Source organism: Gopherus evgoodei, chromosome 9 (genome assembly GCF_007399415.2).
Source record: "Gopherus evgoodei ecotype Sinaloan lineage chromosome 9, rGopEvg1_v1.p, whole genome shotgun sequence".
In the NCBI taxonomy this organism is placed as follows: domain Eukaryota; kingdom Metazoa; phylum Chordata; order Testudines; family Testudinidae; genus Gopherus; species Gopherus evgoodei.
The window spans coordinates 33,224,922-33,252,560 of record NC_044330.1 but is presented as its reverse complement, the minus strand read 5'-3'; the positions used below and the strand labels follow the sequence as shown (position 1 = coordinate 33,252,560).

Below are 27,639 nucleotides of genomic sequence, written 5' to 3'. Positions count from 1 at the left end.
ACAATACTGCTATGAAATACAGGATTCCAGAAAGCAAAATAAGAGAATGTATGTGGCTCAAATTCTTTGGTCAAAATTCAAATCATCAATCAAGTTGCACCCAGCACAGAGCACTTTAAATCAAATAAATATAAATCATCTCATGTTTTAAAATTCATTGATTAAAATCAGAGCTGCCTAGCCATGCCTCCACCTAGGAACAGCAGGGAGACGTAGCCCAAGTTGAGTGCCCCTGGATCCAGCACTGTGAAATACCTCCCACACCCCAACCCTCTGCCCCGACCTCCCTCTTGCACCCAAACTACACCCCTTCCTATGCCCCAACCCCCAGACCTGCACCTCCTCCTGCACTCCAAACCCCTCGTGGACATTCCTCCGCCTAAGAGTAGCAGAGACATGTCATCACTTCTGGGGAGCCATGTGGAGCCAGACAGGGAATCTGCCAGCCCCAAACCAGACTTTCTATGAAGATTAGAAATGCCAGTTTATAGCGCTTTCCAGTTGGTACAAGGCCAGATAACACAGCTTTTACTGTAGAACTATTCAGGTGAGTAAAATTACGTACTGTTTAAATGTTTGCAAGAATCAAGACATTAATTCTCAGTATTCTGTTTTTTTGCTTATAGCAGTCTTGTAAACTGCAAATAAAAGATCCTGCCAGTAGATGCTTTAAAAAATAAATCAATCAGATTCGTAATTTAGCTAGTTAAAAAAATAATCTAAAATTGCAAAAGCAAAAAGTTTTAAATTGGTTTGATAAAGCTGTAAACTGATGGCCCATTAAAAGGGAATCCACTTTCCCCATGGCCATCCCAGAGACTTCTCAGAGAGAGCATGTAGACAATGGAGACTGCCTGACCAATAGGGGATGCCTGAACCCCACATCACAGCAGGGATCTTTTAAGCAGCTGGGAGAATGTATAGAAAGAGAAACGATGACATCATCCCTTGGCCTCTCTCCCTGCCCAACTCTACACCTGGAAGAACATCTGGAGGACAAAAGACTTTCTACTGAAGGAGTCTGGTCCCAGGCTGGATGGGTGTTCAGTCTGTGTATTGAAGAACTGTAAACCTGATTGTAACATCTGTCAGGGTGAGAAAAGCTGTTCGATTCAACTCTTTCCTAGACTAAAAGTTTAGGATTTAGAATGTGTATTTACTTTTTATTTTCTTAAAAGTAACTACCACTTATCACTTAAAATCTATCTTTCTGTAGTTAATAAACTAAACTAAAGTGCTTGGGAAATCTACTCAGCTTACAAAGGCTTGTGCATTTCCACCTTCGTATGAAGAAGTGGTGAACTAAGTAATGAACTTAAACTGGTCAGGCTGCTGACCAATACAAAATGGTACAGATCTGGGCTGCAGGACTGTGGAACTGGAGGGAATTTACTGGAGCCTCTCTACTGATGGTTCATGAGAGACTAGGAGATCATTCATGTAACTCAGTTGCGTGTCCCTGCCTGTGAATGGCTGTATAAGTGCAGTACCTGCCCGACGTTTGTAGCTTCACATCAGTATCACAGTGTGAGGAGCAACCCATGTTGGTGGGTTTGGAGAGCTCAGCAGTCCCCCAGTCCAGGCTCACCCCAGGGATCCTGTCACACACTGTTATTGTGAACTTTTTAATACACATGTAACAATTTTCAAAAATAGGAGCCTGAAGTTAGGTTCATAAACCTACATTTAGACAGCTACAGGCAATTTTTTCAAAAGCACCTAAATGACTTAGGAGCATGTGTCTTATTGGCTTCAAACTGGTGGAGAACAGTCTGGTTAAAGTATTTCCACTTTTTAACTTGTGGAAGTTCAATATATCAGAAGGTGGGTTTGGTTGTGTGGACTGGCCAAACCCAGGACCTGAATGCCTCCACCTCTGGGATCTATGCTCCTTTATGTGGTTTTCCTAATGTCTCAAGGGAAGATACTGTTCAAAGAGCATTGTTATGTGTTAGTGTTGTCCACCGTAATGGCACCTCAGAGGTTTATACATCTCCAAGGACAGACGGGTTGCCCTAAAATCTTTGAAGGAGCACACTGTTATGTCAGTTTTGTCCAAAAAAAGCAGCAGTCCATTGAAGGAAAAATCCTCTATTGCCTGTTGTACATTGAGAGCAATGCTCGAACTTTGCACCTTCCCTTGGTCACTGCCAAGGCATCTGTGATGTCTAGCATGGACCGTAGTGACATCTTGGCAACCAAGCAGCCCTCTGTAATAAACTCCCAAAATTCCTGCCTGGAGGTTTCAGGCAGCTGGTGTGCAAATTTAGACATGGCTGACAAATTTACTAAGTCATGCTTGGACACCATCCCACTGGCTGGCAATCTGCATTTGTAGTCAAGAGGAGGCACAGATTTTTCTACCCTTTAAATTCATCTTGTTGAAGTCCCTGTCCTTAACAATGGACTTAAACCTACCGTGCTGAGCCCTGTCATTAACTGCAGTTACAACAAGGGAATTAGGGGCCAGGTGGAAGTAAAAACCCTCAAATCCCTGCACCACTACAAAGTAGTATTTCTCCAATCCCTTCGCAGTAGGTGCAACGGTGCCAAAGAACTTCCTGGTGCTGAGAAGGTCCCTGGTGCTAAGCTCACCACCAGCCTCACTTCAACAGTCTGCAGCATGGGAATGTCAGGATGCGGTGCTGATGGACCCAAGGGTTTCAGCAGCCTGGCCAGACAGTGGAGCAGTAAATGTCATAGCTCTGGCAAAATCCTGGACCAAGGGAGAGCTTGGGACCTCATCTCTTCAGAGAGATGCCAGCTCGAGCACAAAACAGAAACAGTCTGTGAACCCAAAAGTGACCTCAGATCTGACATGGGCCTCAGTGCCGAAGCAGGCCTCATGGCCTGTTTAAGAACGTGCTGCTTTAGGCAAAGATCTCTTGCCACTGAATTCCATTTTGTGAATGACTTGCAAATCAAACACTGCTCCCTGATGTGGGGTTCGCCTGAGCAAAGCAAGCACCTCATCTAGGGATCATTATTTAGGATCATTCCCCCCACACAACAGGCAATGGTTAAATCCTGGTAAGGGCATCTGTGACAGATTTATGTTACCAATTTGCCTGCGGCACCAGATGATAAGGCTGAAGCCGCAAGATCGTTACTGGAGGAGATGGAGGTGCACACCAAGTGACTAAATTTTAAAGCTTTATTAATAAAATAATAAAATAACAGCAGAGTGTTCTGGGGGTTCCCCACGTCACTCAGGAGAAGGAAGAAAGTGTTAGTGCCCCAATTCCTAACCCACTGTCCTACTCACACATGCACTACCAGGGCTGGCCAAGCCTGGGTGTAATGTACGAAGAAGGGGAAGAAGAGGTGGGCTGGAGTTCTGTCCCGTGCACAGGTCATCCAGGATCCGCTGTTGATCTCCGATTTGCTTCGGCTCTCAAGAGGGTTTTAAGTCCTGGGATCTTTTGGGAGCGTTTTGTGAAGGGACCCGTGTCCCCCGTGCTCTTTGTACCAGACCAAACTGGCTTTCTATAGCCTCGTCAGCGTTCCCAAAACAAACCAGCTTCAGGGACATGAGATGGTTGTTTTTCCCCTTGCTGGCCTTCACCGTCTCAAGTGCCATGATCTTGGACTGGAGCTCATGTCTTATCTTTGGACTGAGCTGAGAACTGAGGCGTTCAGTTAACCCGTTCTCTTCTCCCTTCCTCCCCCTTCAGCCTCTCGTAACCTGCAAAGGAATCTTCCACTCCACATCACACATTTAACCTTCCCAAAATGCCTTGTGATGCCTGCAACAGCGTTAGCAACATACAATGCTGATCTGCCTCCCCAAGGCACCCCTTGAGGGAGAGGAACACTGGGTTGTGACACATCACCAGGGAAAAACTTGACTAAATCTGAAAAACAGTAGCACCATGATACTAACTGTATACAACTAGAATAAGTCACTAAAAAGGACAGAGGAATCATGAGGTTAAGAACCACACAGAGCTGTGACACCAGCTACAGGTGGAAAGAAGAAACTTAGGGGAGTTGGACCAGCACCACCTCATATAACCAGGGGAGGGGATATGTCCATGAGGTGCAAGTGCCTCCCCTTTACAGATAAAGCAGAACCTCAGAGTTACGGGAACCTCCGGAAAGGAGATTGTTCATAACTCTGAAATGTTCATCTTCACCTCCTACCTCTCAGTGGCTGTCTCACAACTGGGGGAGACGACAGGCAGCTAGTTCTAACCCCTGGCTGGAAGGATGATGAGTGAGGCACCCTGGAGCACCTCGGCATAAAAGTGGGCACACAGTGCAGGCTGTGGCCCTTTAAAACTGAGCTTCTCCTCCAGAGCAAAGCGTGCCACCAGCAGCTCAGGCAGCTCACGCTCCAGACCAGGCTTTGGCCGCAAAAGCAGCAGCTCCCACCTCAGCACCAGCAGCTTCCTTGCAGCATCAGCAGCTCGGGCTGCAGTAACTTCTTTCCCAGACTCAGACTGAGCTTGCAACCTTGTCCCACTCTCGACCAAAGGGAGGGAAGGTGGTGAAAATAGCACATGCAGCTTAAAGGAAAGAAGTGCACAGACCCCAGCAACTGCTCCTGCTCTGTCTGCTCAGGCTGCCTTAGGCTGGCAGCAGGGGCTCACAGCTGTGCCTGCGAAGCTCAGTGTCTTTTATCTCCTAGCTGTAAGTGGCTGCCCCACACATGGGGATATGGACATGGGGCCCAGATGTGCCTACCTTTAAGATGCAATACAGGCATAGTACAGTACTTGCCTTTTTTTTTTTTTTTGTCTCTGCTGCTGCCTGATTGCTTACTTCCAGTTCCACATGGTTTCCGGTGGACCAGTCAGTCCATAACTCTGGTGTTTGTATCTTTGAGGTTCTACTGAACTGCTGGGCAAAAAATTCTCCAGCTCTGATGGCTGGGTGCATACACACCTAAGTGAAATACATGGCTGCATCTACTCAAGGAAGGGCTTAAAGCAATGCTTTGATGATTACTGTAATTCTGAAGGTCAAGAGTATTTTTTATTCTGTTATAGGCAAACAGATATTTTAGCTAGACCCTTATAGGAACTGAATCATGAATAGTTTTCTGAAAACATCTGTTCAATGTGCAATGGCAATTAAAATAGCTAACAGAATGTTAGGAACCATTATGAAAGGGTAGATAAGAAGACAGAAAATATCATAATGCCACTATGTAAATCCATGATATGCCCACACCTTGAATACTATGTGCTGGTCTGGTCACTCCATCTCAAAAGATATACAGTATTAGAATTGGAAATGATATAAAGAGGGGCAACAAAAATGATCAGGGGCATGGAACAGCTTCCATATGAAAAGAGATGACAAGGACTGGGACTGTTTAGCTTAGAAAAGAAAGGACAACGGGGGATATGAAAGGAGTCTATAAAATCCTGAATTGTGTGGCAAATGTGAATAAGGAAATGTTATTTCCCCCTTCATATAACACACGAATTAGGGGTCACCTGATGAAATTAATAGGCAGCAGGTTTTAAACAAACATAAGGAAGTACTTCTTCAGACAGTGCATAGTCACCCTGTGGAACCTATTGCTAGGGAATTCTGTGAAGGCCAAAAGAGTAACTGGGTTAATAAAAGATTTTGATAAATTCATGAAATGCATGTCCATCAATGGCTATTAGCCCCACTGATGGTCAAGGATGAAATCCCATGCTCTGGGACTGGATAACAGAAAATGGGTCACTTGATAATTGTCCCATTCTGTTCATTCTCTCTGAAGTATCTGCCACTGGCCACTGTCAGAAAACAGGACATTGAGCTAGATGGACCATTGGTCTGACCCAGTATGGCCATTGTGTAATCCCTTCTCTCAATCTGGGATTCAAGCAATCATTTGACACCAAGCATGTCAGAAACAGAACAAGCATTTTATAAGTAGGTAATTTCCCTCCTCCTTTCTAAAAGATTAAGAGTAGCACAGAACAACATATACTGACTTATAACATTGAAATATAAAAAGAATTGTTAATGGTAATATTAAGACCTTTGATAGTAATATTTTTAATGATTTGTAATTGTGTATAGTGAATGAGTACAGTTATTAAGCAGGAAGGGAAACAAAAGAAGCTCCAACAGGTGAGGGAAAGTAGCAGGGAACATCCTTTCCTACAGATGCTGTCTCCTGAATCTCAGCTAGAAATGTTTTCCAAGGGAGGGACTGACACTATAAAAAGGGAGACAAAGACCAAGGCACCCCTCCTTTCTCTCTCTTTCTGTCCGTCGATTCACTGCACGAGAAAGGACAAAAGGAAGCAGTAATTGAACTGGAGAAGGAGTCCTGACCTAAGAAATGTGGTCAATAAGATTGCTGAGAGCATATGGTGAAAAAAACTTTGCTTTCAATTTAAGTTTGTTAAGTTACGGACCAACTGCATTTTATCTTTATTTTTCTTGTAACCATTTCTGATTTTTATGCCTCACTTAAAATCTCTCTTTGTAATTAATAAAAACGTATTTTATTGTTTTATCTAATCCAGTGTGTTTAAAGTGTCTGGGAAAGTCCATTTGTGGTGGAAAGTTATGTGCATGTTATTTCTATTAAAGCATTAACGGATTTCTATTGTCCAGGAGAAAGCTGGGCAGTATAGGACAAACATTTCTGGGGGGAAATCTAGGACCAAGGTTGTTTTGGAATCACCCTGCAATATAATTAAGACTGGTAAGAGCCAAGGTGTGGCTAGCTGGCTGCAGCACACACACAGACATGGCTAAGAGCATCTTCTATGCTGGAGGCTGTTTGTGAGCAATCCAAATGGGAGGCTACAGCAGCAAAACATTGTAAAGGACATCCCAGGTTAGAAGGCAGAGGTGACACACCTACACGAGTCGAGATTGTAGTCTGGGTATGTCACACCCAGAAACTGCAAAAACAGCTGGAAAAATACAGAAGTTGGATAACTGAAGCTTGTGCATACATAACTGTTACCTAGCAGCTCTGTGTTCTCCCCCCTTCCCCGCCAGCCTTTGCTTGATCCAAAATTGATCGAGACTTACAAAAAGCAATGAAAAGACAGGGAGAGACACACCTAAACCCCTGGGATAAGGATGACAGGATTAAGGAAACTCCTCTAGCCTCATTTGCCTTGAAGATGGGACAAGGAGGCATCTCCATCAGCATACAGAATGGAGAACAGAGATTCCAAGGCAAGAACCACACAGAACTAATAGACTCATAGACCTAAAGGTCAGAAGGGACCATTACGATCTTCTGGTCTGACCTCCTGCACAACGCAGGCCACAGAATCTCACTCACCTACTCCTGTAACAAGCAGGAGTGGGTGAGTGAGATTTTGACCTATGTCTGAGCTACTGAAGTCCTCAACTTGTGGTTTAAAAACTTCAAGGTACAGAGAATCCTCCAACAAGTGACCCGAGCCCCATGCTACAGAGAAAGGAAAAACCGGTCTTCCAGGGCCTCTGCCAATCTGCCCTGGAGGACAATTCCTTCCTGACCCCAAATATGGTGATCAGCTAAACCCTCAGCATGTGAGCAACACTCACCAGCCAGACACCCAGGAAAGAATTCTCTGTAGTAACTCAGATCCCACCCTATCTAGTGTCCCATCACAGGCCATTGGGCATATTTAGTGCTAATAGTCAAAGATGAATTAATTGCCAAAATTAGGCTAACCCATCATATCATCCCTTCCATAAACTTATCAAGCTTAGTCTTGAAGCCAAGTATGTCTTTTGACTCACTGCACCCCATGGAAGGCTATTCCAGAACGTTACTCCTCTGATGGCTAGAAACCTTCGTCTAATTTCAAGTCTAAACTTCCTGATGGCCAGTTTATATCCATTTGTTGTGACCGCATTGGTACTGAGCTTAAATAATTCCTCTCCCTCCCTGGTATTTATCCCTCTGATATATTTATAAAGAGCAATCATATCTCCCCTCGCCTTCTTCTGGTTAGGCTAAACAAGCCAAGCTCTTTCAGTCTCCTTTCATAAGACAGGGTTTCCATTCCTCGGATCATCCTAGTAACCCTTCTCTGAACCTGTTCCAGTTTGAATTCATCCTTCTTAAACATGAGAGACCAGAACTGCACACAATATTCCAGATGAGGTCTCACCAGTGCCTTGTATAATGGTACTAACACCTCCGTATCTCTACTGGAAATATCTCGCCTGATGCATCCCAAGACCGCATTAGCTTTTTTCACAGCCATATCACATTGGTGGCTCAGTCATTCTCTGATCAACCAATACTCCTAGGTCCTTCTCCTCCTCTGTGACTTCCAAGTGCTGCATTCCCAGTTTATAACCAAAATTCTTGTTATTAATCCCTAAATGCATGACCTTGCACTTTTCACTATTAAATTTCATCCTATTACTATTACTCCAGTTTACAAGGTCATCCAGATCTTCCTGTAGGATATCCTGGTCCCTCTCTGTATTGGCAATACCTCCCAGCTTTGTGTCATCCACAAACTTTATTAGCACATTCTCACTTTTTGTGCCAAAGGTCAGTAATAAAAAGATTAAATAAGATTGGTCCCAAAACCGATCCCTGAGGTACTCCACTAGTAACCTCCCTCCAGCCTGACAATTCACCTTTCAGTATGACCTGCTGTAGTAACCAGTTCCTTATTCACCTTTCAATTTTCATATTGATCCCCATCTTTTCCAATTTAGCTAATAATTCCCAATGTGGAACCGCATCAAATGCCTTGCTGAAATAGAGGTAAATTAGATCCACTGCATTTCCTTTGTCTAAAAAATCTGTTACCTTCTCAAAGAAGGAGATCAGGTTGGTTTGACATGATCTACCTTTTGTAAAACCATGTTGTATTTTGTCCCAATTACCACTGACCTCTATGTCCTTAACTACTTTCTCCTTCAAATTTTTTTCAAAGACCCTGCATACTACAGATGTCAAACTAACAGACCTGCAGTTACCTGGATCATTTTTTTTTTCCTTTCTTAAAAATAGGAACTATGTTAGAAATTCTCCAGTCTCCAGAAATTCTCCTGAGTTTATAGATTTATTAAAAATCCTTGCTAATGGGCTTGCAATTTCATGTGCCAGTTCCTTAAATGTTCTTGGATGAAGATTATCTGGGTCCCCCGATTTAGTCCCATTAAGCTGTTTGAGTCTGGCTTCTACCTCAGATGTGGTAATATCTATCTCCATATCCTCATTCCCATTTGTTATCCTATCATTATCCCTAAGCTCTTCATTAAAGACTGAGGCAAAGTACGTGGTTAGATATTGGGCCATGCCTAAATTATCCTTAACCTACACTCCATCTTCAGTGTTTAGTGATCCCACTTCTTTCTTTTCTTCTTATTTATATGGCTATAGAACCTTTTACTATTGGTTTTAATTCCCTTTGCAAGGTCCACCTCTACATGGCTTTTGGCCTTTCTCACTTTATTCTTACATGTTCTGACCTCAATAAGGCAGCTTTCCTTGCTGATCCCTCCCATCTTCCACTCCTTGTAGGCGTTCTGCTTTTTCTTAATCACCTCTCTGAGATGCTTGCACATCCAGCTTGGTCTACAACTCCTGCCTATGAGTTTTTTTCCCTTTCTGGGACCAGAAAAGCAGGGAAGCACTGCATCCTGGAAGATCTCTGCTCCAGATGTTAATGAACCCACACCTACACACACCCAGTTCAGTAGTTATCAGACCAATTCCCATAATAAATCCTTTAGTGGTATCCAAAATAGTGAAGCTCCCTAATTGTAAAGATTTTAGAGCAATACTGTGACTGCATGAAAGGGATTTTTGGTAGGGATCTTTAGTGAGATAAGGGAAGTAGAGATGGCTGGGGGAAAAAACCTTGGCTGCTCGCTTGAGACAGGAGAAAACCAGCAGGTTAGAGAGATGGGTAATGAAGAAGGGGAAATGCCCCTGGAAAAGGAGGTGCTCTAAGGGAACCAACTCCAGGAAACAGCCCCAGGATTGGAGCTGCCAGACCTTGGCACTCCGCCGGTGGTACCATGTGAATGCTGGAGTCCTCCAGATAGACCTGATCCTGGCTGGCCATCAGAAAGAGTTCATCTGTCTTGTTGGGAGTGGTGAGCATTGTGTGTACGGCGTGTGCATTCTGTTTTGGTAATTGTTAATAGGTGGAGAATTGCTGTGTGGGGCTCTTTCGCTGGTGGGACATCCCGTAAACCCGCAAAAGATTACACCCTGAGTCCACAAGGAAAGGGTGTTTGCTCGGAGACCATGGAGGAGTAGATCCCAGAGCCCCATGGAAGTTTAAAGTTAGGTGCCTTTCACCTGGAGCCCTATGAACTGGGAAAGGGTGGAGGTGCCTAAATTAAGAGGGTTATGCCTTGAGCCCTAGGAACTGGGTAAAGATGGGTACCCCTAGAGTGTGTAAGTAACAGAGAATTTTGTGCAGGTAACAATTGGGCCAGTAACGTACAGAAATTTTTCAGCAAAGGAGCACTCTTTAACACACACATGGGATGGCCCCTGCTTTATTGTGAATCAAGCCAGCCCCAATGTTTATCAGGTAGAAATCCTGAATGGAAAAATTGGGAAACCCTGGCGGAAACGGTTTCATTTCTCACAGCTCAAAGAATGGAAGGGTAAACCACCTAACCCATAAGGAATAGCAAACTGTCTTCTCCATCCTACCAGTCACCCTCGGTGGCTAGCAAGGAGGAATGGCTTGGAGCCGTTGGAAAATACGCGTTGGGTAGGCTTGTCAGTGCCTACCCCAATGTTGAGGTAGGAAAAGGCCAGAGAAGCCCTCGACTTATTACGGCCACCCCCATGTAGGTCACTGCTTCATGTTCACCCTGCAGTACTGGTCCCAGACTCTCCTAGTATATGGGGGGGGGGAGTTTGTTCTCTCTTCTCTGCCCCCTCACAGGTCCCGAACATGAGCCATGACATCCCTCCATTGCATCAGCATTTTGCTGTTCATAAGTGTCTGGAGTCTGATGCTGTCCAGGTTCTATGCTGAACCTGTGATCCCTCTGAAACTCTGGAGGTGCTTGCCAGCTAGAGCCCAGGAAGTAAAATCGCTGTGCCACATGCATGGATTCTATGGCAATGGAAGCAACCCCCTGTCCCTGCAGCATTGCTACCAGTTTTACACTGCCAGCAACTCCTCGAGTTGCCCGTGGGGAGGCATTGCCAATTGCATGCATAGTGCCACCAGAGAGTCACTCAAGTTTTGTTATGAAACTAAGACCATACCAGACTCTGTTCCATTCTTCTGTAAGCCGCTGTGGTCTCGAAAGGGATGTATACCATCAAACCCAACCAATGATAGCATCCCAGGCGGTGGACGGTGCAGAACAGTCCTGGTTTTCTTCGCTGTTTGGGAGCAACCATTCCCCTACATGTCCTCATTGTTGTCAGAACCCAGACACCTCGGTTACCCGAAGATGAACTGTAGCTGTCTCTGATCATGCCAGCAGGCAAGAATATCACACGGTTCCTCATAAACTGGGAACTGCCAACCTGGACTTTAGCTGGACATGACTTGATTCGGCATGGTCCTCCAGACTGGGTAGTTCCATTAAAGGGCACACATTGTGACAAGCTCGTGCCAACAATTTGGTTTAAATTCTGTGGGCACATTGCCATTTCGGAGGGATTCCATGAGCCTGGATTGTACAGAATGGAATTGGGCCAACAACAAAAAACAGCTTTAAGTTTTGACCTTCTGATTACAAACCTCATTCCCCTCCACATTTAAAAGCTCCAATTTCAGAACCCCATGCGTTAAAATTGGATCAACAAGAACATTTGGTTCTTTAACCTCAGACTTCTCTGAAGGAAATTCAAATCCAGTTAAAAGGCATGAATATCTCTCATATAACACCTGTATGCGCACCTTTGATTGGAACTAGCCATAAGAGTTGGGATGAATGGGTAAGAATGTGGCATGGGGCTCACTATGTAAATAGAGTAAAAAGGGAATTAAGTGATTGGATTGCACCTGTAGGAATAGGAATTTCTTTAGTTGATGCTGCAAACATAGAAGTTCTGGGTAATAAACTATCATATGCCACCAAAAATACAGGAAAGATGGGAACCCCATTAATAGTATCTTTGAAACAGTTAAGTGAAGAACAGCAGTTAATAAGTAAGGTATTTCTTGGGTGAAAAAGACTCATAGGAAAAGATGAAGAGTTAATGTCTGGTGTACAGTCCCTCCAGAAAAATGTCTCATTGACCACAGTGTGTGAGCAAGCTCAGGCTCTAACCCAGAACATAATCATGGGAATGCTTCAGCAAGCTATAGCAGGGCAAATTCCCATGGAGGCAATCAGCATGATTCAGCCCCATGTAACGGAGGAAGAATTAGTCCTCTGGCCCTGGTGGAGACTAGTTAATGCTTCATACAATCACCATCAGCGAAACTTGCAGTTATTCCTGATAACTGTGGCAGGCAAAGAAATTAGAGTAATCCACCCAGTAGTCCCACTGGGACTACAGATTAATGATAACTCAGTAACATACTCCAGAGATCCTAACACTTGGGCCTGGCAGAAAGATAATGTGTGCAACACAGTAAATGTAAAGGGGTGTAGGAGAAAAGAAGGTTTGTCCTATATCTGTGAAGACCAAGCATTGGAGGAACATGATGAAGGCTTCTTCTCACAACCTGGGAATAAATCTCACTGTTCCTTCGATGTTATCCAGAAAAAGGGGTCTGTTTTAATCTATGTTGGTAAAGCATTCATGTGTATAAGAACTGTGTGGGAAGCACTGCATGATGGAGGATCTCTGCTCCAGACGTTAATGAACCCGCACCTGCACATACCCACTCAGTAGTTATCAGACCAATTCTAGTAATAAATCCTTTATTGGTATCCAAAATAGTGAAGCTCCCTAACTGCATAGTGAGCTCCTTCCAAGGACCACCACCCAAAGTCAGGAATGATCAACTCCCATGGTCTAGCTGAACAACACAACTTTGGTATACTTCCTTGTTTACACAAACAAATGTAGTGTTCTTTCTTGAACCACTGTTGTTGCTAGTGTGAAAATAGAATGAATTATATAGTAAGAATAGAAAGGATTAAAGAAATGTTGTCTGTACCTTTAAGCAAAGTTGTTGTAATGTTGCAACCAGGTGTCAGGAATACGGACATTAACATAGAACAATTGCACCGTTTAAGGGCAATTGGTGAAGCATTAACCTTAGATTGATAACAGTTAGTAAGGAAATAGGATATGCATGCTGTGCCCCAGGTGAATTTTACTGTTTTGATTTCTTTGTCCCTTTGTCTAAATTCCCGCTCTTTTATCTGTATAAATAAGACTGTTTGGGCCTTGCATGGCCACTCACATATTCTGAATGTTATTGGCGGAGCGCTGCGCTAATAAACAGAGTGGTCTGACAAATTGTGAGTCCTGATTCTAACTTTGACACTAGATGACCTTCTGAGGTCCCCTTCCAACCCTGATAATATATGATAATAACTGTTTGGCTCCCCTATGTTTATTCCATGGCAATAAATAACTTTTATGATTAAGCTGGTTGCTTCTCTCCCCCACCCCTGCCCACCTTCATGGGGTTTTTTTGGTTTCCTCATTGCTCTGCAGCAACACTCCTTGTACCTAACCTAAAAGATCCCTGCAGTACCCAAAAATCCTGTGGGATTTGCTCATCAAGTGGGTTATTACTATAACAGTTGTGGGGATAGAGACATGCTGAACCTGGGACATATGAGAGTGGCAGCTTGGAAGTGCTGCTCAACCCAGTCTGCTGAGTCCCAGGGCATAGAAGGGTGGCAGACTGAAAGTGCTGCTTGACCCAGCCTGCTCAGGCATGCTCTGTTTCAGTGTGTTGCCCATGGCATATGAGGGTGACTGCTTGGAAGTGTTGCTCAACCCAGCCTACTGAGTCCAGGGATATATAAGGGGTCAGCTTAAGAGTGCTAATTAACCCAGTTCTCTCAGACACACTCTGTTAGTGTGTGTGTGTGTGCGCGCATCTGATTCTGAGGCTGGAAGAACCCAGCCCTGGAGAACCTAGGTCCTGCAGGATAGCTCCATTGGGAGGGAACTTGCAGCAGGAAGAAGTAGAGTAACCCTAATAAATGAACATACCCCAAAGTAACAGGTAAAGCTAGTAACAGTAATGTACGGGTTTCCTAAAATCCAAAAGGTTGATATCTTAAAAGCCGATTGGATAAAGGTTAAGTCATCTGTAATACAGAACTATATAAAAGAACATAGTCCCAAACTGGAGAAACACTGGAGTAGAAACTGAAGAATGAGACTCAAGGATCAGACTAAGATCAGAGAAGGCAAGGACTATCATGGAAGGTGGAAGAACTTCCAGGGCCCCAAAACGAGCTCATTTCAGCCCATTTATCAATTCTGTCTCATCTGTTGTTATCTGTCCGGCATTAATGTATGTCCAGACACTATAAAGGGACAGGTTTCAGAGTCTGTATCAGCAAAAAGAACAAGGAGTACTTGTGGCACCTTAGAGGCTAGCAAATTTGTTTCAGCATAAGCTTTCGTGGGCTAAAGCCCACTTCATCAGATGCATGCTTCTGAAAGCTTACACTCAAATTTGTTAGTCTCTAAGGTGCCAAAAAGTACTCCTCGTTCTTTTTTTTAATAAAGTGACAATAATTCTGTCTGAAATGATTAAAGGTAAATTGGATGCACTTGTGACTCAGTGTCTCAAATTTTACCCTTAACATCTCCAATAGCAATATCTATGCCTGGATTGTGCAGTAATAGTTTTTTTTGTTTTGTTTTTGTTAAGGAGTTACCCCCTCACCAAACAAATCTTTTCTACAATTAAAAAAAGTCACACCTTATTCACTTGGCTCTTCATGACATACTAGACACATCCATAGTTCTTTCACATACACTGTTCTCTAACTCTCTGGAAGAACTGGGTAACAGTCAGGAACACTGCCTACAGAAAGTAAATCAGAGTATATGCACTACACAAACATCTAGCTGTATACCTAAACTGAGTAATTGCATGATTTTATTGCTGTAACTTTTGTCCTTCCCTCGCCTCACCTCCCTTTCTACTATAGGTTATCTTCACTCTCAGTGCTCATATAAAGTTGGGTTGTATGCTCTTTACAGAACAAATAAAAAACCTAAAGTGCTTACATTTGTAGGGCAAATCAATACACTTTTGCAACATGCATTCATTTTAACCTGCACACGCTGTACATACTTGTTCCATGTAATGAAAGTTCCTCTCTGTGTTGAGATGCCAAGACCAGCAATTTGATTCATTTGTAGTCCTGCAGCTAAAAGCAAAAATATATTTTAAAAGTTGAGAAATCACTTTTATGCTAATATTATAACATAACACAAATATACACCTTATGGAAAGTTAGGAAATTATTCAACAAATGTAATAAATACTGATTTTTACCCGTTGGACAGCTAAACAAGTGACATAGCTGCTGAAATGACCAAGTACATAGCACAGATCAGTAGAGCTAGACCAATTTGTTCCAAAATAGTTGCACACACAATCCTGGATTTTACAAAAACAACATCTGCACATTGGCCCTTTCATTGCCTATATTTTTATTAGGCAATCCCTGTAGGCCTATTCAGGAAGCACCAAGAGGGGAAGACAACTACGGTGCCCCCATGGCAGAAGTAATGAGACTTTCAATAGGGATGTTCTAGATACCTTTGGGAACATAACATATGCTAGATGAAAGGCAAGAAAGTCCTATAGATAAACAAAATCACTTTTGTTTTGCATGGACAATGGAGAGGCTTCACCCTCACAATGTAGGTCTTATTGATATTATTAGTTTGTGGAAGCATTCATACAGACAAAGTATCCCTGCCCCATAGAGCTCACAAATCTAAGAAAAAAATGATTTGTGATCTCTGAGCTACTGAAAGGGACTTCATATAACCATTCAAACTCAAGAAGACAGAACTCTTTAAATGAATATTTCTAGAATTAAAAGCAAACATACTAAATGTGGTCTAAATTTTATATTTCGTAAATGAATGCTTTTATAAAATCTTCTAGAAATAGAACTATCTCCACAATTATCTTTTCTAAATTCCAGTGAAAACAGCTGTTTTAAACAAACTTTTCCTCAGAGTTTAAACCCAAACACTGCAACTTTAATAACCTGAACATGCAGCTGACTTCACTGATTTTCATTTATGCTGAGAAAAATAAATCAAAATACAGAAAGTGAACAAAAAGCATGACTAGCAACATGCAAACTGGATTTTAATATAGTATTAGTAATGTAAGAAGTGTCTGTTTACAATATATGATTTTTAAGTTGACAATGTCCCTTTACATTTAAAAAAAGTTAAATTGTAGAATTTCATATTTGCTAAGTGATTTACTAATTTTGTATAACCACCTTTTTTATTTTAAGTTCAAAATTAGTGTTCCAGAAATTATACAAATGTTTAAGGACTAAATTTGGTCTTCACATACCCTGAACGGCGCTTTGGTTGATTTCAAAGGGACTTGCATACAAGATTCCAAAGGCTGAATTTCGCCCAAAGGATATGTTAAGAAATCCCATTTAAACTGGAGGACTATAGAGAGTGAACCAAAATTAGTACTAATTTGAGATTTTTATTGCTCTCTGGTAAGTTATTACTGAAAGCTTCATTAAAATAACTAAATAAGGGCCCAATCCTGTAAACACATGGTCATGTGAAAATTTTCACGTATTGTTATTTAGATGCATAAGGGTTTACAAGATTAGGTTGTCAGCCAGTCCTTAAGGTATTTTGTAGTTTCCTATTCAGCAATATTAATACGTTTTCAGGAGATGACACGTTGCATAAGTACAAACATAACTACTAGATTAAATTGTTTTAGTTAACATCAACTACTAGTCTTTGGTTTCATGAATGATTACCTTGTACTGCCTCTTTTATTACATCCATGAACTGAGTCCACAGAACTTCAGGATCTAGTTCAACCCAGCCAAGATGAGGATAAAGTGTTTCTACCTGTTTACAAGAAGTACAGTATTACTATGAACAGTAACAATACTATGAGTGTCAAGGCTCCTGCAGTATACACAATAGGGACCAGTATACAATCCCACTGTAACTCCACTGACACACTGGAGGAATATTATTATAGATGGCTCTCATCCCTTTACATTTAAAATGTTCCCTTTAATAAGCCCATAATACAGAAGGGTTCATCCCGAAAGCTTTAACTGGCCTTCCTGCTTACTGAAGTGGAACAAGTAGGATCATTTAGGTTTCTTCTTTTTTTTTTTTTTTTTTTCCTTTTAGAATCTAAAATCTAAAGGTTTATTCATAAAGGGAAAAAGGTAGAGATGAGAGCTAGAATTGGTTAAATGGAATCAATTACATACAGTAATGACAAAGTTCTTAGTTCAGGCTTGTAGCATTTAGGTTTCTTGCTAGGCAGGAGAAAATCCTATCCTGACTGTGTTAATGTTTTCAAAGCAGAAATAATTAGTTTTTGTTGCACTCCAGCAGGAAGGAAATTCTGCTCAGAAAGCTGAGGAAGAAGGTATAGAAAGGACTTTAAGTGTAGTCTTTAAGTACAGTCTTAAATCAAACTTGCAACAAATGTAAATGTTTAACAATTTTTTTAAAGCCACACATATTAAAAGGGATCTTTTATTTCTAAACATCTGCTCATTTATTTTATCATAATTATGTTGTTACTTTACAACTTCCATGTAAAATTGGGAAAGGTAGATAACACATGCTTTGTATATTCTTTTAGATTTTGTTATCCTGGATCTTCTATTTTTCCCCTGCAAATAACAATATTCCATATTTTAGACTGATTTAAGCCAACCGGAAGGAAACCATAATTAAAATAAATTATTTTAATCTTGTTTGATAGTTTTACTTATTAGTTATTTTCCTAAAGAAAGATTTATTCTCATTTGTTGGTATACATTGATACTTCTTTTTGCTAACCAGGAGGATACAGTATATCAGTACACATTTATTTAAAACAACAATATAGTTTAACATACATCTATTCAGATTCAAAATTTAAAAAAAAAATTGTTTTGGTTAGAAATTGGTGAATGACCAAATTTGCGAGGCCTTCTATTCAACTTGATGGCATTTCTGTTTGTCTGTAACATGATGACTTCTGACCACCACATCCAATGAATTACATTTCTGGGAATGATCCAGGTCTCCATGGGCAGAACCCTGTTGATTTTGGGGAAAATCAGAAAACTGGAATGGTGGATGTGTGGATCCTCCCATCTAACAACTTCAACCACCTTTGACACCAATTAATGCCTACCCTCTCAGATCATCCTCCCAACAGAGTTTAACAAGTTGACAGTCTGAATGCTGGCTGGTTCCAAGGGGGTGGCGAGCAGGGCAACTGCCCTGTGCACCAACTTCCAGGAGGCACTGGACCACTTTATTTCTCATCCCCTTGACAATTGCGGGGTCACTGAAGACAATTTCTGCCCTGGTCAGCAAAGTTGCTAGGCATTCCTGCCTGAATGACTTATCTCTCAGATAGAAAGAAGAGAAATAATGATGGGGGAAAAAGGGGCACGCTGAGCCATGGAGGGAGGAAGCATGGGGAAGCTTGGAATGGGGGCCACACAGAGTCCCTGCTTGGGAGGGTGAGAGGGGGCACATACAAAGTCCCTGGCATAGGGGAAGGGGGCACACACAGATCCCCTGGTAGGGCGAGAATGTAGGATCCTGAAATGGGGAAGGAGGGGGAAATGGGGAGTATAGGGGCAAAAGGGAATGGGGGACATATGGGCACACAGCCGCTGGCATGGGAGAAGTGGAGGCAAACAGAACTTCTGCAATGGTACGGGGTGAGAGGAGATGCACAAGTCCCTGAATTCGAGGGAGATAAAAAACTGGCACCCAGAACTTGTGGAATGAAACGGAGGAATGCAAGAAGCCCTTGGTGTATGTAATGAATTTGGCACAAGACTACACAACCCCTACTTTACCTGGTGATGATTCATTTTTTCAATGTGATTTGTGTCAAGCTTCATTTGGATAGAAATTGGAATTCACTTAAAATGCACAAAAATAACATTTTAAAACGGTTTCTGTATCTGCAGAAGCTACTGCTGTGAAAAACTTGTTTAGCACTTCAGCAAACTCTGGTTCCTAGTACTTAGTCAGTGATTTCTACCAGTTCAGTAGTTTGCCTTTCTTTAACACTTCAGTAGCAAAATTTTTTTTATTCAATTTAAATGATTCTAGAGATTATACTAAATTTAGGCCTTAACAGATTGTCAATTTAAAATTCAAATATAAACAGGTTTTTTTTTTAAAAAGGAAAATGTATTTTTATCAAAAAATTTGATTTAAAATAAAAAATCCAATTTTAAAAAAGTCTTGAAATCACTGATTTTTGTCTACCCTGTTCATGGCCTAAGAACAAGAAATGTTGTGGGGTTGGTTTGTTTGTTTTTAGTAGACTAAAAAAAGAAAAAAAAATGCCACATGAAATAAATAAAAATGACAAACCAAAACCTTCACTTACAACACGTTGAAAGTAACAAACTTTGAGTCTTATGTCAGTTTTGAATTGTGAACCCTTTCTGAAGGTCTGTATAGCTTAAAAGAAAGACTGCCCAGAACTTTCTACATACAGATTCCAATCACTGAATTCAGAAGCATGGTACCCACCATATTCTAAAAGGTTCCCACAGTCTCCACACACTAGCTATGAATCACCTCCATGAGGGACATGGTTCCCAGTGCTGGTGCACTGCCTATACTGGCATGTTACATAGTAGAAACTTGCAGTGCTCGGGGGGTGTTTTTTCAAACCCCTGAGCGAGAAAGGTGTAGCGCTGTAAAGTGCCAGTGTAGACAAGCCCCACGAAATGTCCATACTGTACTTTCTGCAGTAATGTTCTCCAAAATGAGAAACTTACAACACGGTGTTGAGTTCAGCATTGCATGTTGAGTTGAGTGCTGTTCCAAACCAGCCTACACACCTTCGCTGATGTATCTCAATCCTAACTTAATAAATCAGTGTGTGTTGATCTTGTACTGGGTTTAGAAACCAAAAACAACCCATTTTACTAACCTCTGTGGCATTTCTGTCATGTACACAATTGAGTATGAAGACAAAAAATAAAATTAAAAAAAAATCACGAAACTTATTTGTGAGTCAGTCCCAGTCTGCACTAAAACAGACATTTTCAAAAATTGCTTCATTCAGCACCATCCAGAGTAGTCGCAAACATGTAAAAAAAAAAAAACATTTGAAGATAGTTGTGACCAACCTATAATGATTGGCGCTCCCATCTACACTGTTTGCTTAAACCAGCTTTAAAACACACACGCCCCCCCCCCCCCACACACACATAGATGTGGCCTTAAAACAGGAACTGACAACCCACTAGAGTGCTTCTGAATTATAACCATGGAAAATTAAAAACAAACTTTAGCACACCATTTTCAACTGCAAAACACATGAAAGTGCTTTTATGGTAACTGTTTAACTGAATTACCACCGAACTGTTACTTCATGTATGAGGGGTCACAGATGTTTTAACTGCATTAGAATATAGCTACCAGCTCAGCACTTGAGCTGTACTGCAGGGTTCTCTCTAAGGACTAATAAAAGTTATTTTTAGTGGGTATTAGCCAATTTTGTATTAAAGAAAACTACAAAAAACTCTATCAAGAATTAAACTGAACATTAAATAGCAAATCCAATGTCTATACAAAATTTTAATACTAACATGTCTAACAAAAAAGCTAACATGATATACATTTTTCAAATCAAGGACAGATAAAATTCTCTCTTCTGTTTCTTTGGAACTTAACACATTTGAAGTTCACCTTACTACTAATTCTATCAGTATATTATTGGTAGACTAAATTAAAAATATAAAAGGCTACAAGATTCTTGCATCCAAAGTATAGGAATGTTCGAAGGAAACAATAGGCAGTTTTTATGTCTAATACTGATCTTTGAGCCGCTCCTGTGACCAATATAATATTCTATTTAAATGCTTATACTGCACCCCAGTCACGTTCATCATCATGACGTATCTGCACTCAAACTCTGTGAAGAAAATATTAAACAGTAGCCACTAATTCAGAGTATAATTTAATTATGCTACTTTGCAGTTATGTAGCACCTCTCATTAAAGGATGTCAAAGCACTCTGCCAACATTAAGCTTCACAACACAACTGTGATGTAGACATTATTATACCTGTAAAGTAGAGAGTTAAACTGAGGGAGAAAGATACTAGATAACTTGCCCAAGATGAGTTAAAAAAAAAAATCTTCAGAGTTGAGACAACAACCAGTGCTCCTAACCCCTAATAATCTCCATACAAGTGCATACTACTCTCTTCCATCTTCCCAAGAAAGGACTTTTTCATCATCAAAATTAATGTATTTCAGTATATTCTCTGGCATAATATAGTAGGATACCCTTGTCCAGTCTTGCTCCAGAACTAACATGGCTACAGCCATTTTCTGGCTGCTCACATTTTGATGTGACAATTACCCAGAGAGTATATCAAAGATGAAAATTACACTAGTCTGCAGTCCAGGATTTCCTATACTCAATCTTCAACCAATTACTGCTGAAGGAATTCTATGCCAAACAATTAAAAATTCTGCATGTTTTAAATGTGGAGGCTCCAGTTCGGCTGTGGGGAGCAGAGGCCACTGACTGCATGGAGGTGGGAGATCGCCATGTAGCGTAGCCCTCCCCCTGCCCTGGGACACAGACTCGGTGGTGAGGCTGCACCTTACCCTGACGCACTGCAAGGGCCAGGCCTGCCCCAGAAACACCCCAGGTCCTGCCCCTCCATACTATGCACACCAAGATAGCACGTGAGATGGACAGAGTCTCGTACATGTGCCCAGCTCTGGCCCCCAATCCAGGTGTGGGGCAAGCAGGCTCAGCCTGGCAGGATCCAAGTGTGATGTTGCACTCTATACAATTTTATGAAAATATGCTTATATAACTGGAACATGCATCATGCAAAAGGTCTCTTGTAAGGTATCATTACAAAGCTTATAATCTACTGAGTGTGATCATCCTATTTGTATAAATGTACCACTCTTGTATCTGAAACTAGAAATATGAAATACAACTCTGAGGGCCTATTGTAATTATGCAAAGTGTGGGCCATGAATGGTGGTTGGGTTCTTAATGACTCCCATTAACCAGGCAATTGACCTCAGATGACTCTGCTCTACCTGTAAGTCTTCCTGTATACCTGTGTGCTGGCAAGTGGGCATGAAGTCTTACAGTGACATGTGATCATGTCACCTGAACTGGAATCCATTTTTAACCTGGTGCTTTTCCATTGAGAGGAGGGGTGCGAACCCAGAGGGACAAAGGATTCCTGCCTTATGCAAAAGATATATATAAGTGGGTGGAACAGAACAAAGGGGGAGGCAGCCATCATGAGGAATCCCCTAGCTACTATCTGAGCTGGAACAAGGGCTGTACTAGAGGAAAGGATTGTGCACAGATTAGGAAGGTGTCCAGTCTGTGAAAAAAACGTATCGAATCATCTCTAAGACCTTGTCTACACTTCAGAGTTACAGCGCTGCTGATGGCTTTACAGCACTGTAATTCACTCCCCGTCCATGCTGGCAAGGCACATACAGCGCTGTATCTCCCTGGCTACAGCGCTGGTTGTACTCCACCTCCACAAGAGGAATAAAGAGTATAACGCTGCTGCAGCAGCACTGGGGTGCCAGTGTAAACAGGGAATAATCTTACTACGCTGTAACTGACCTCCGGAACCTTCCCATAATCCTAAGTAAACAAAGATAACTCTCTTTGTTTTGTTGTGATGCCTCTGTTTGTTTTGTTGTGAACTGGGGCTCCTGGAGCTGCTTATCAAAAAAACAAACACAGTTACTGTTTGCTGTGAATGAGCTCCCTTCGGAACACCCACAGCTAGTGTTTGCTTGAAGAGAGGGGAAGGAAGGGGCTTGAGGACAGAAGCAGCACGGCGGGCGGGGGGTCCGTTTCAGGGAGGCTGCTTATCTGGTCTGTGAGGAAAAAACAAAGAGGACTATTTGCTTTCAGTGAATGGGTTGGAACTTGCAAGACAGCTGCTGACAGTGTTGGCTCCAAAAATTCACACTCTCTCTCCCCCATGCTCCCTGTCACACTCCACCCCACCTCCCTCTTTTGAAAAGCACGTTGCAGCCACCTGAACACTGGGATAGCTGCCTATAATGCACGGCTCCCAATGCCGCTGCAGATGCTGCAAATGCGGCCATGACAGGGCGCTGGTAGCTGTCAGTGTGGCCAGATTGCAGCTCCTTCCCTACTCTGCTGTACGAAGACAGGTTTAACTCCCAGTGCTGTGTAGCTGCAAGTAGCCATACCCTAAGGGTGAGATTTCCTGTATTTAGTAGTACTACTGTACTAGATATAGGCCATGGCTACACCGGTGCTTTACAGCACTGCAACTTTGGCGCTCAGGTGTGTGAAAAAAACACCCTCCTGAGCGCTGCAAGATACAGCTCTGTAAAACCTCAGTGTAAACAGTGCCACAGCTCTGGGAGCGCGGCTCCCAGTGCTGCAAGCTACACCCGTAGAGGATGTGGAGTACGTGCAGCGCTGGGAGAGCTCTCCCCCAGCGCTGGCGCTGCGACCACACTCGAAACTTCAAAGCAAGTGTACCCATACCCATAGACTTGCGTGTGTTATTTTATTTTGCTTTGGTAATTCACTTTGTACTACTTGGAACAACTTAAATCCTACTTTCTGTATTTAAGAAAATCACTTTTTAATTAACTCAGAGTATGTATTAATACTGGGGGGGGGAGGCAAACAGCTGTGCATCTCTATCAGTGTTATAGAGGGCGAACAATTTATGAGTTTACCCTGTATAAGCTTTATACAGGGTAAAACAGATTTATTTGGGTTTAAACCTCATTGGCAGTTGGGCATCTGAGTGTTAAGGACAAGAACACTTCTGTTAGCTGCTTTCAGTTAAGTCTGCAGCTTTGGGGCAAGTAATTCAGACCTTGGGTCTTTGTTGGAGCAGATGGGCGTGTCTGGCTTAGCAAGACAAGGTGTTGGGGTCCTGAGCTGGCAGGAAAAGTGAGGAAGAAGTAGTCTTGGCACATCAGTTGGCAGTTGCCAGGAGGGTTTCTGTGATCCAACCCGTTACACCAAGCGTGGAGGGGCTTAGTGTGGGGGGATCCAGGCGTGTGGCAATCTGGGTGAGGGTGGCTCAGTGGGGTAACTGGATGCAAAGGGGCTAATTGGGGGGTTCCGATGCAACGTGAATTGGACTCTGCATGGGGCATCCAGGTGAAGGTGGCTGGGGCACAGCCAGGCGGTCCAGGTGCTGGGAGATTGGTAGAGTGGAGGTCCAGGTGCAGCTGGTTGGGGCTCAGTGGGGTGGGGGTCCAGGTGCAGGGGGGGCTCAAGTGCAATGTGTGGTCTGGGTGCAGGGGTGGTGGTGGGGGTCCAGATGCAGGGGGAAGAGGCTGGGCGAGGACACAGATGCAAGCCGAGGGTGAGGCTTGGCAGGAGGGCCTGGGTGCAGGGGGTGAAGTTTGGTGGGGTGGGGTTTCAGGTGCAGGGTGGCTCAGTCAGGGCGATTCTGTGTGGAGGGTCTGGGTGCATGGCGGTTGGGCAGACAGGGGAGCAGCTCCCTGTACAGTGACCCCTCCCTCTGCGACCGAGGAGTGATGGAGGTAAAAAGGGGGTAGGTAGTGCAGAGCTTCCTGCAGCCAGGGGAGGTTTCTGAGGTGGGTCTAACCCAGTGCCAGCTGCTTCTTGAAGTCCCATCCTCCACAGCCCAGCTGGGACTAGCAGCTGAGCCTGTGAATGACTGGCTGGGGCATCCCCAGCCTCGCACCAGTGACTTACCTCTCTGCCGGCTGCTCCAGGCACTCAAAACAGTATGCCCGCACTGCCTGGGAGGGACATGTGACTGCTTGTGACTTTGCTTTTTTTCCCTGTCAGAAAGTCATTTTTCTGTGGGGAAGCAAAGAACTGCAGGGGACATGAATTCTGGACCATGGATCAGCCTCCAGTGAACACACAGCACTTGTTTCTAGCCCTGATAGTTAACAGACATGAAAAATAGTTCATTTGAGAACAATCTTGGTTCTCACTCACTTGAATTTTAATTTTATTTTAGCACCCACTAGCTCTAAAAGAAGATTGAGCTAGAGACCAATGCTTTACACAAATTCACAGATGTGGGTTTGTTTGTGGCACAAAATTCGAGGCAGTTAAATTATTACAGTGGTTTTAGCAAAAAAAGCAAATAGCAAAGGTAAGTGAACACACGTAAGTTTTGCTAGCAAGCAGAGGGAACATACAGTAACTCCACACTTACTGTCCTCTCGTTTAACGTTTTGATCTTACGTCCCTTATAGAACATGCTCCATTTAAAGTTGTGCAATGCTTCACTATAACGTTGTTTGGCTGACTGCTCTGTCCACAGGTGGCAGCCCAGCATTAGCTCTCCTAGGCCCCCACCCCAATGCCTCCCACCCGCCAGCAGACCCCACGGATCAGCATCTTCCCCCCCCAGCAATCAGCTGGCTTGTGGCGTTCAGGAGGCAGGAAGGATGACTCAGACAGCCAGCTCCCCGGCCCTCCCCTGCCTCCTGAATGCCACAAACCAACTGATTGCTGTGGGCAGGAGGTAGGGAGGAGCGAGGAAGCACTGTGCAGGGTAAAAGGGCTTGAGGGGGGAAGAAGAGGTGGGTTAAAGGTGAGGGCTTGGGGGAAAGAGGTGGCATGGGTGGGCCAAGGGTTGAGCCCCCACCCCTGGTGCTTGCAGCTACAGTACTGTACAGTAAAAACAAAAAAAAATTCACTGGAACCTAACACCCCTCCCCCCCATTTGGATTTGCTTAACATCGTTTCACTTAAAGTTGCATTTTTCAGGAACATAACAACAACATTCAGTGAGGAGTTACTATAATTACGTTTTGCCAAGGATGGCCCAGTAGCCATTTGGTTGGCTTAAAAGTTTTTTTTTTTTAATAAAAAGACTGCTCTGACTGTAAACACCAACACTCTCTGGAACCAGATGGTCAAATCCCAGCAAGCTCTGTCTTTATAAGAGATAAATGGAGTAATATGTAGTTTAATATATGTGTTTCATATACATGTGGTTTGTTATGTGAAGTGCAAAAGATAACAGGATGAGAGTTTAGAAACCAAAGGTCTGTCTGCTCTGCATGGATATAGCACAAGGGTGGCCAAACTCAGTGACCCTCCAAAGTACTGCATATGATAATCTTCACAAGCTCGAGAGCTGACAAGGCTTCTGCCCTGCGACATGATGGTGGTGCTGCGGGGAGGGCAGTTTGGGGGATTCTGCACTATGGTGTCCACCTGCCAGGACTCGGGACTTCTGCCCTGTGAGGAAAGGGGTCTCAGAGCTTCAGCCCCAGGGGAGAAGCGTGCTGGAGCGAGGGGATGAAGCCCCACTCCTGTTAAAGTGGCCAGGACCCATCAGACACTTCCTCCAGGGTTGAAGCCCCAACTCCTCCCCAGTCTGGTAGGCAGAGAACGGGGGAGGAGGGAAGGGCGTGTGGGGCTCTGCGAGCCGCATGCAGCTCTGCAGCTGCGATTTGCCTACAGCACATTTAGTAAAAGAAGGGGTTTTACCAGGGCTTCCGTGGCTACAACATCCCTTCCCCACGTACAACACGCTGTGTTTCGCTAGCCCTAGCGCACATCTGTGACGTGTCTGGGGCTCCTCCGCAATAAAACACGTTCTACGCAAGCTAAGCGATTTTACTAGGGTTGGAAAAACGCTGAATGAAGTACATGCAAACGCTGCCGCCAGACACTAGAACCGGAACAAGGCGCATTGAACCCGGCCATTAGCACATGCTACAAACGCTTCCTTCCCCGGAGGGAGAGAGGCGGGCTCTGCTCACCTCGTACCCGAGAAACCCCTACAAGCCTCCCCATCCCCTCGCGCAGCTGCCGCGCAGCGGGAGGGCACAGCAGGCTGCCGCAGGAGGCGCGGAGGTTGCCCGGGCAGCTCTCCCGCGACCTAGGAACGAAGCTGGCTGAGGGAGGGTCTCAGCCACCGCAAGAAGTCGCGTCCCTCTCCCCGGGGAGGCAGAGTCTGTCCGCGCAGGGGCGGGGTGACGGTAAAGCCCCGACTCCGAGGAGCTGCAGGGGGGCAGGAGCGCGGGTTACACGGTGCCCGGAAGGGGAAGAGGAATAAGGTCCCCATAACATGTGCTAGAGGGTGGAGCTGAGCCCCCTCCCCCCCCCAGCCGCTTTCCTTCATTCACCTTCTTGCTGCTGGAGCCTCTGATTGCCGCCTTCTTGTCGTAGACGTGGCAGCGCAGCGTCGTGCTGCCCACATCGACCCCCACCACATAGGAGGAGGAGGCGGCGGCGGCGCGCGCCAGCCCTTCCTTGCAGCGCGGCATCCCCCTACAGGGCGGCGGTTGGCGCGGGGCGGGAACGTGCTGACTGAACCGCCTCGGTTCACCCTGGCGCGAGCGAACCGCAATCCCGCAGCGTCCCCACGCCATGGGCGGGCCCAAGGGTGGCCTGGACGGCTGAGGGGGGAGGGCAGGAACAAGCAGAGTTCAGAGCAGCTGCAGCTGGCTGATCGAGGCGAGCGATGGCAAACGCTGAACCCAACCCAGCCCCCCGAACGAGGACTGAGCCGAGCCACCGCTGGTACTTTAATACATAAAGTAACTGAAATCCCTGAGCTGAGAGGCCGACTACTAATAAGCCACGCGTGTTGAAGCCCG

At 43.9% G+C, this 27,639-nt stretch overlaps 1 protein-coding gene across 5 annotated transcripts in view; it reads right to left on the bottom strand.

Moving 5' to 3' along the window:
- The window catches only part of GK5 (glycerol kinase 5), a 95,830-nt gene extending 68,494 nt beyond the window's left edge, over positions 1-27,336 (bottom strand). For 4 of the 5 annotated variants that reach the window (XR_004002039.1, XM_030575885.1, XM_030575886.1 and 1 more), the window contains exons 1-3: positions 27,166-27,336; positions 16,813-16,906; positions 15,129-15,204 (exon numbers count right to left, since the gene is read on the bottom strand). Coding sequence is in view for 4 of the 5 variants with exons in the window: in XM_030575885.1 (XP_030431745.1) it covers positions 15,129-15,204; positions 16,813-16,906; positions 27,166-27,306 (311 nt within the window). In the remaining variant the exon portion in view is untranslated. The remainder of the gene's footprint in view (positions 1-15,128; positions 15,205-16,812; positions 16,907-27,165) is intronic. The other variant, XM_030575887.1, reaches the window with a different exon arrangement.
- Positions 27,337-27,639: the final 303 nt, after the last annotated feature.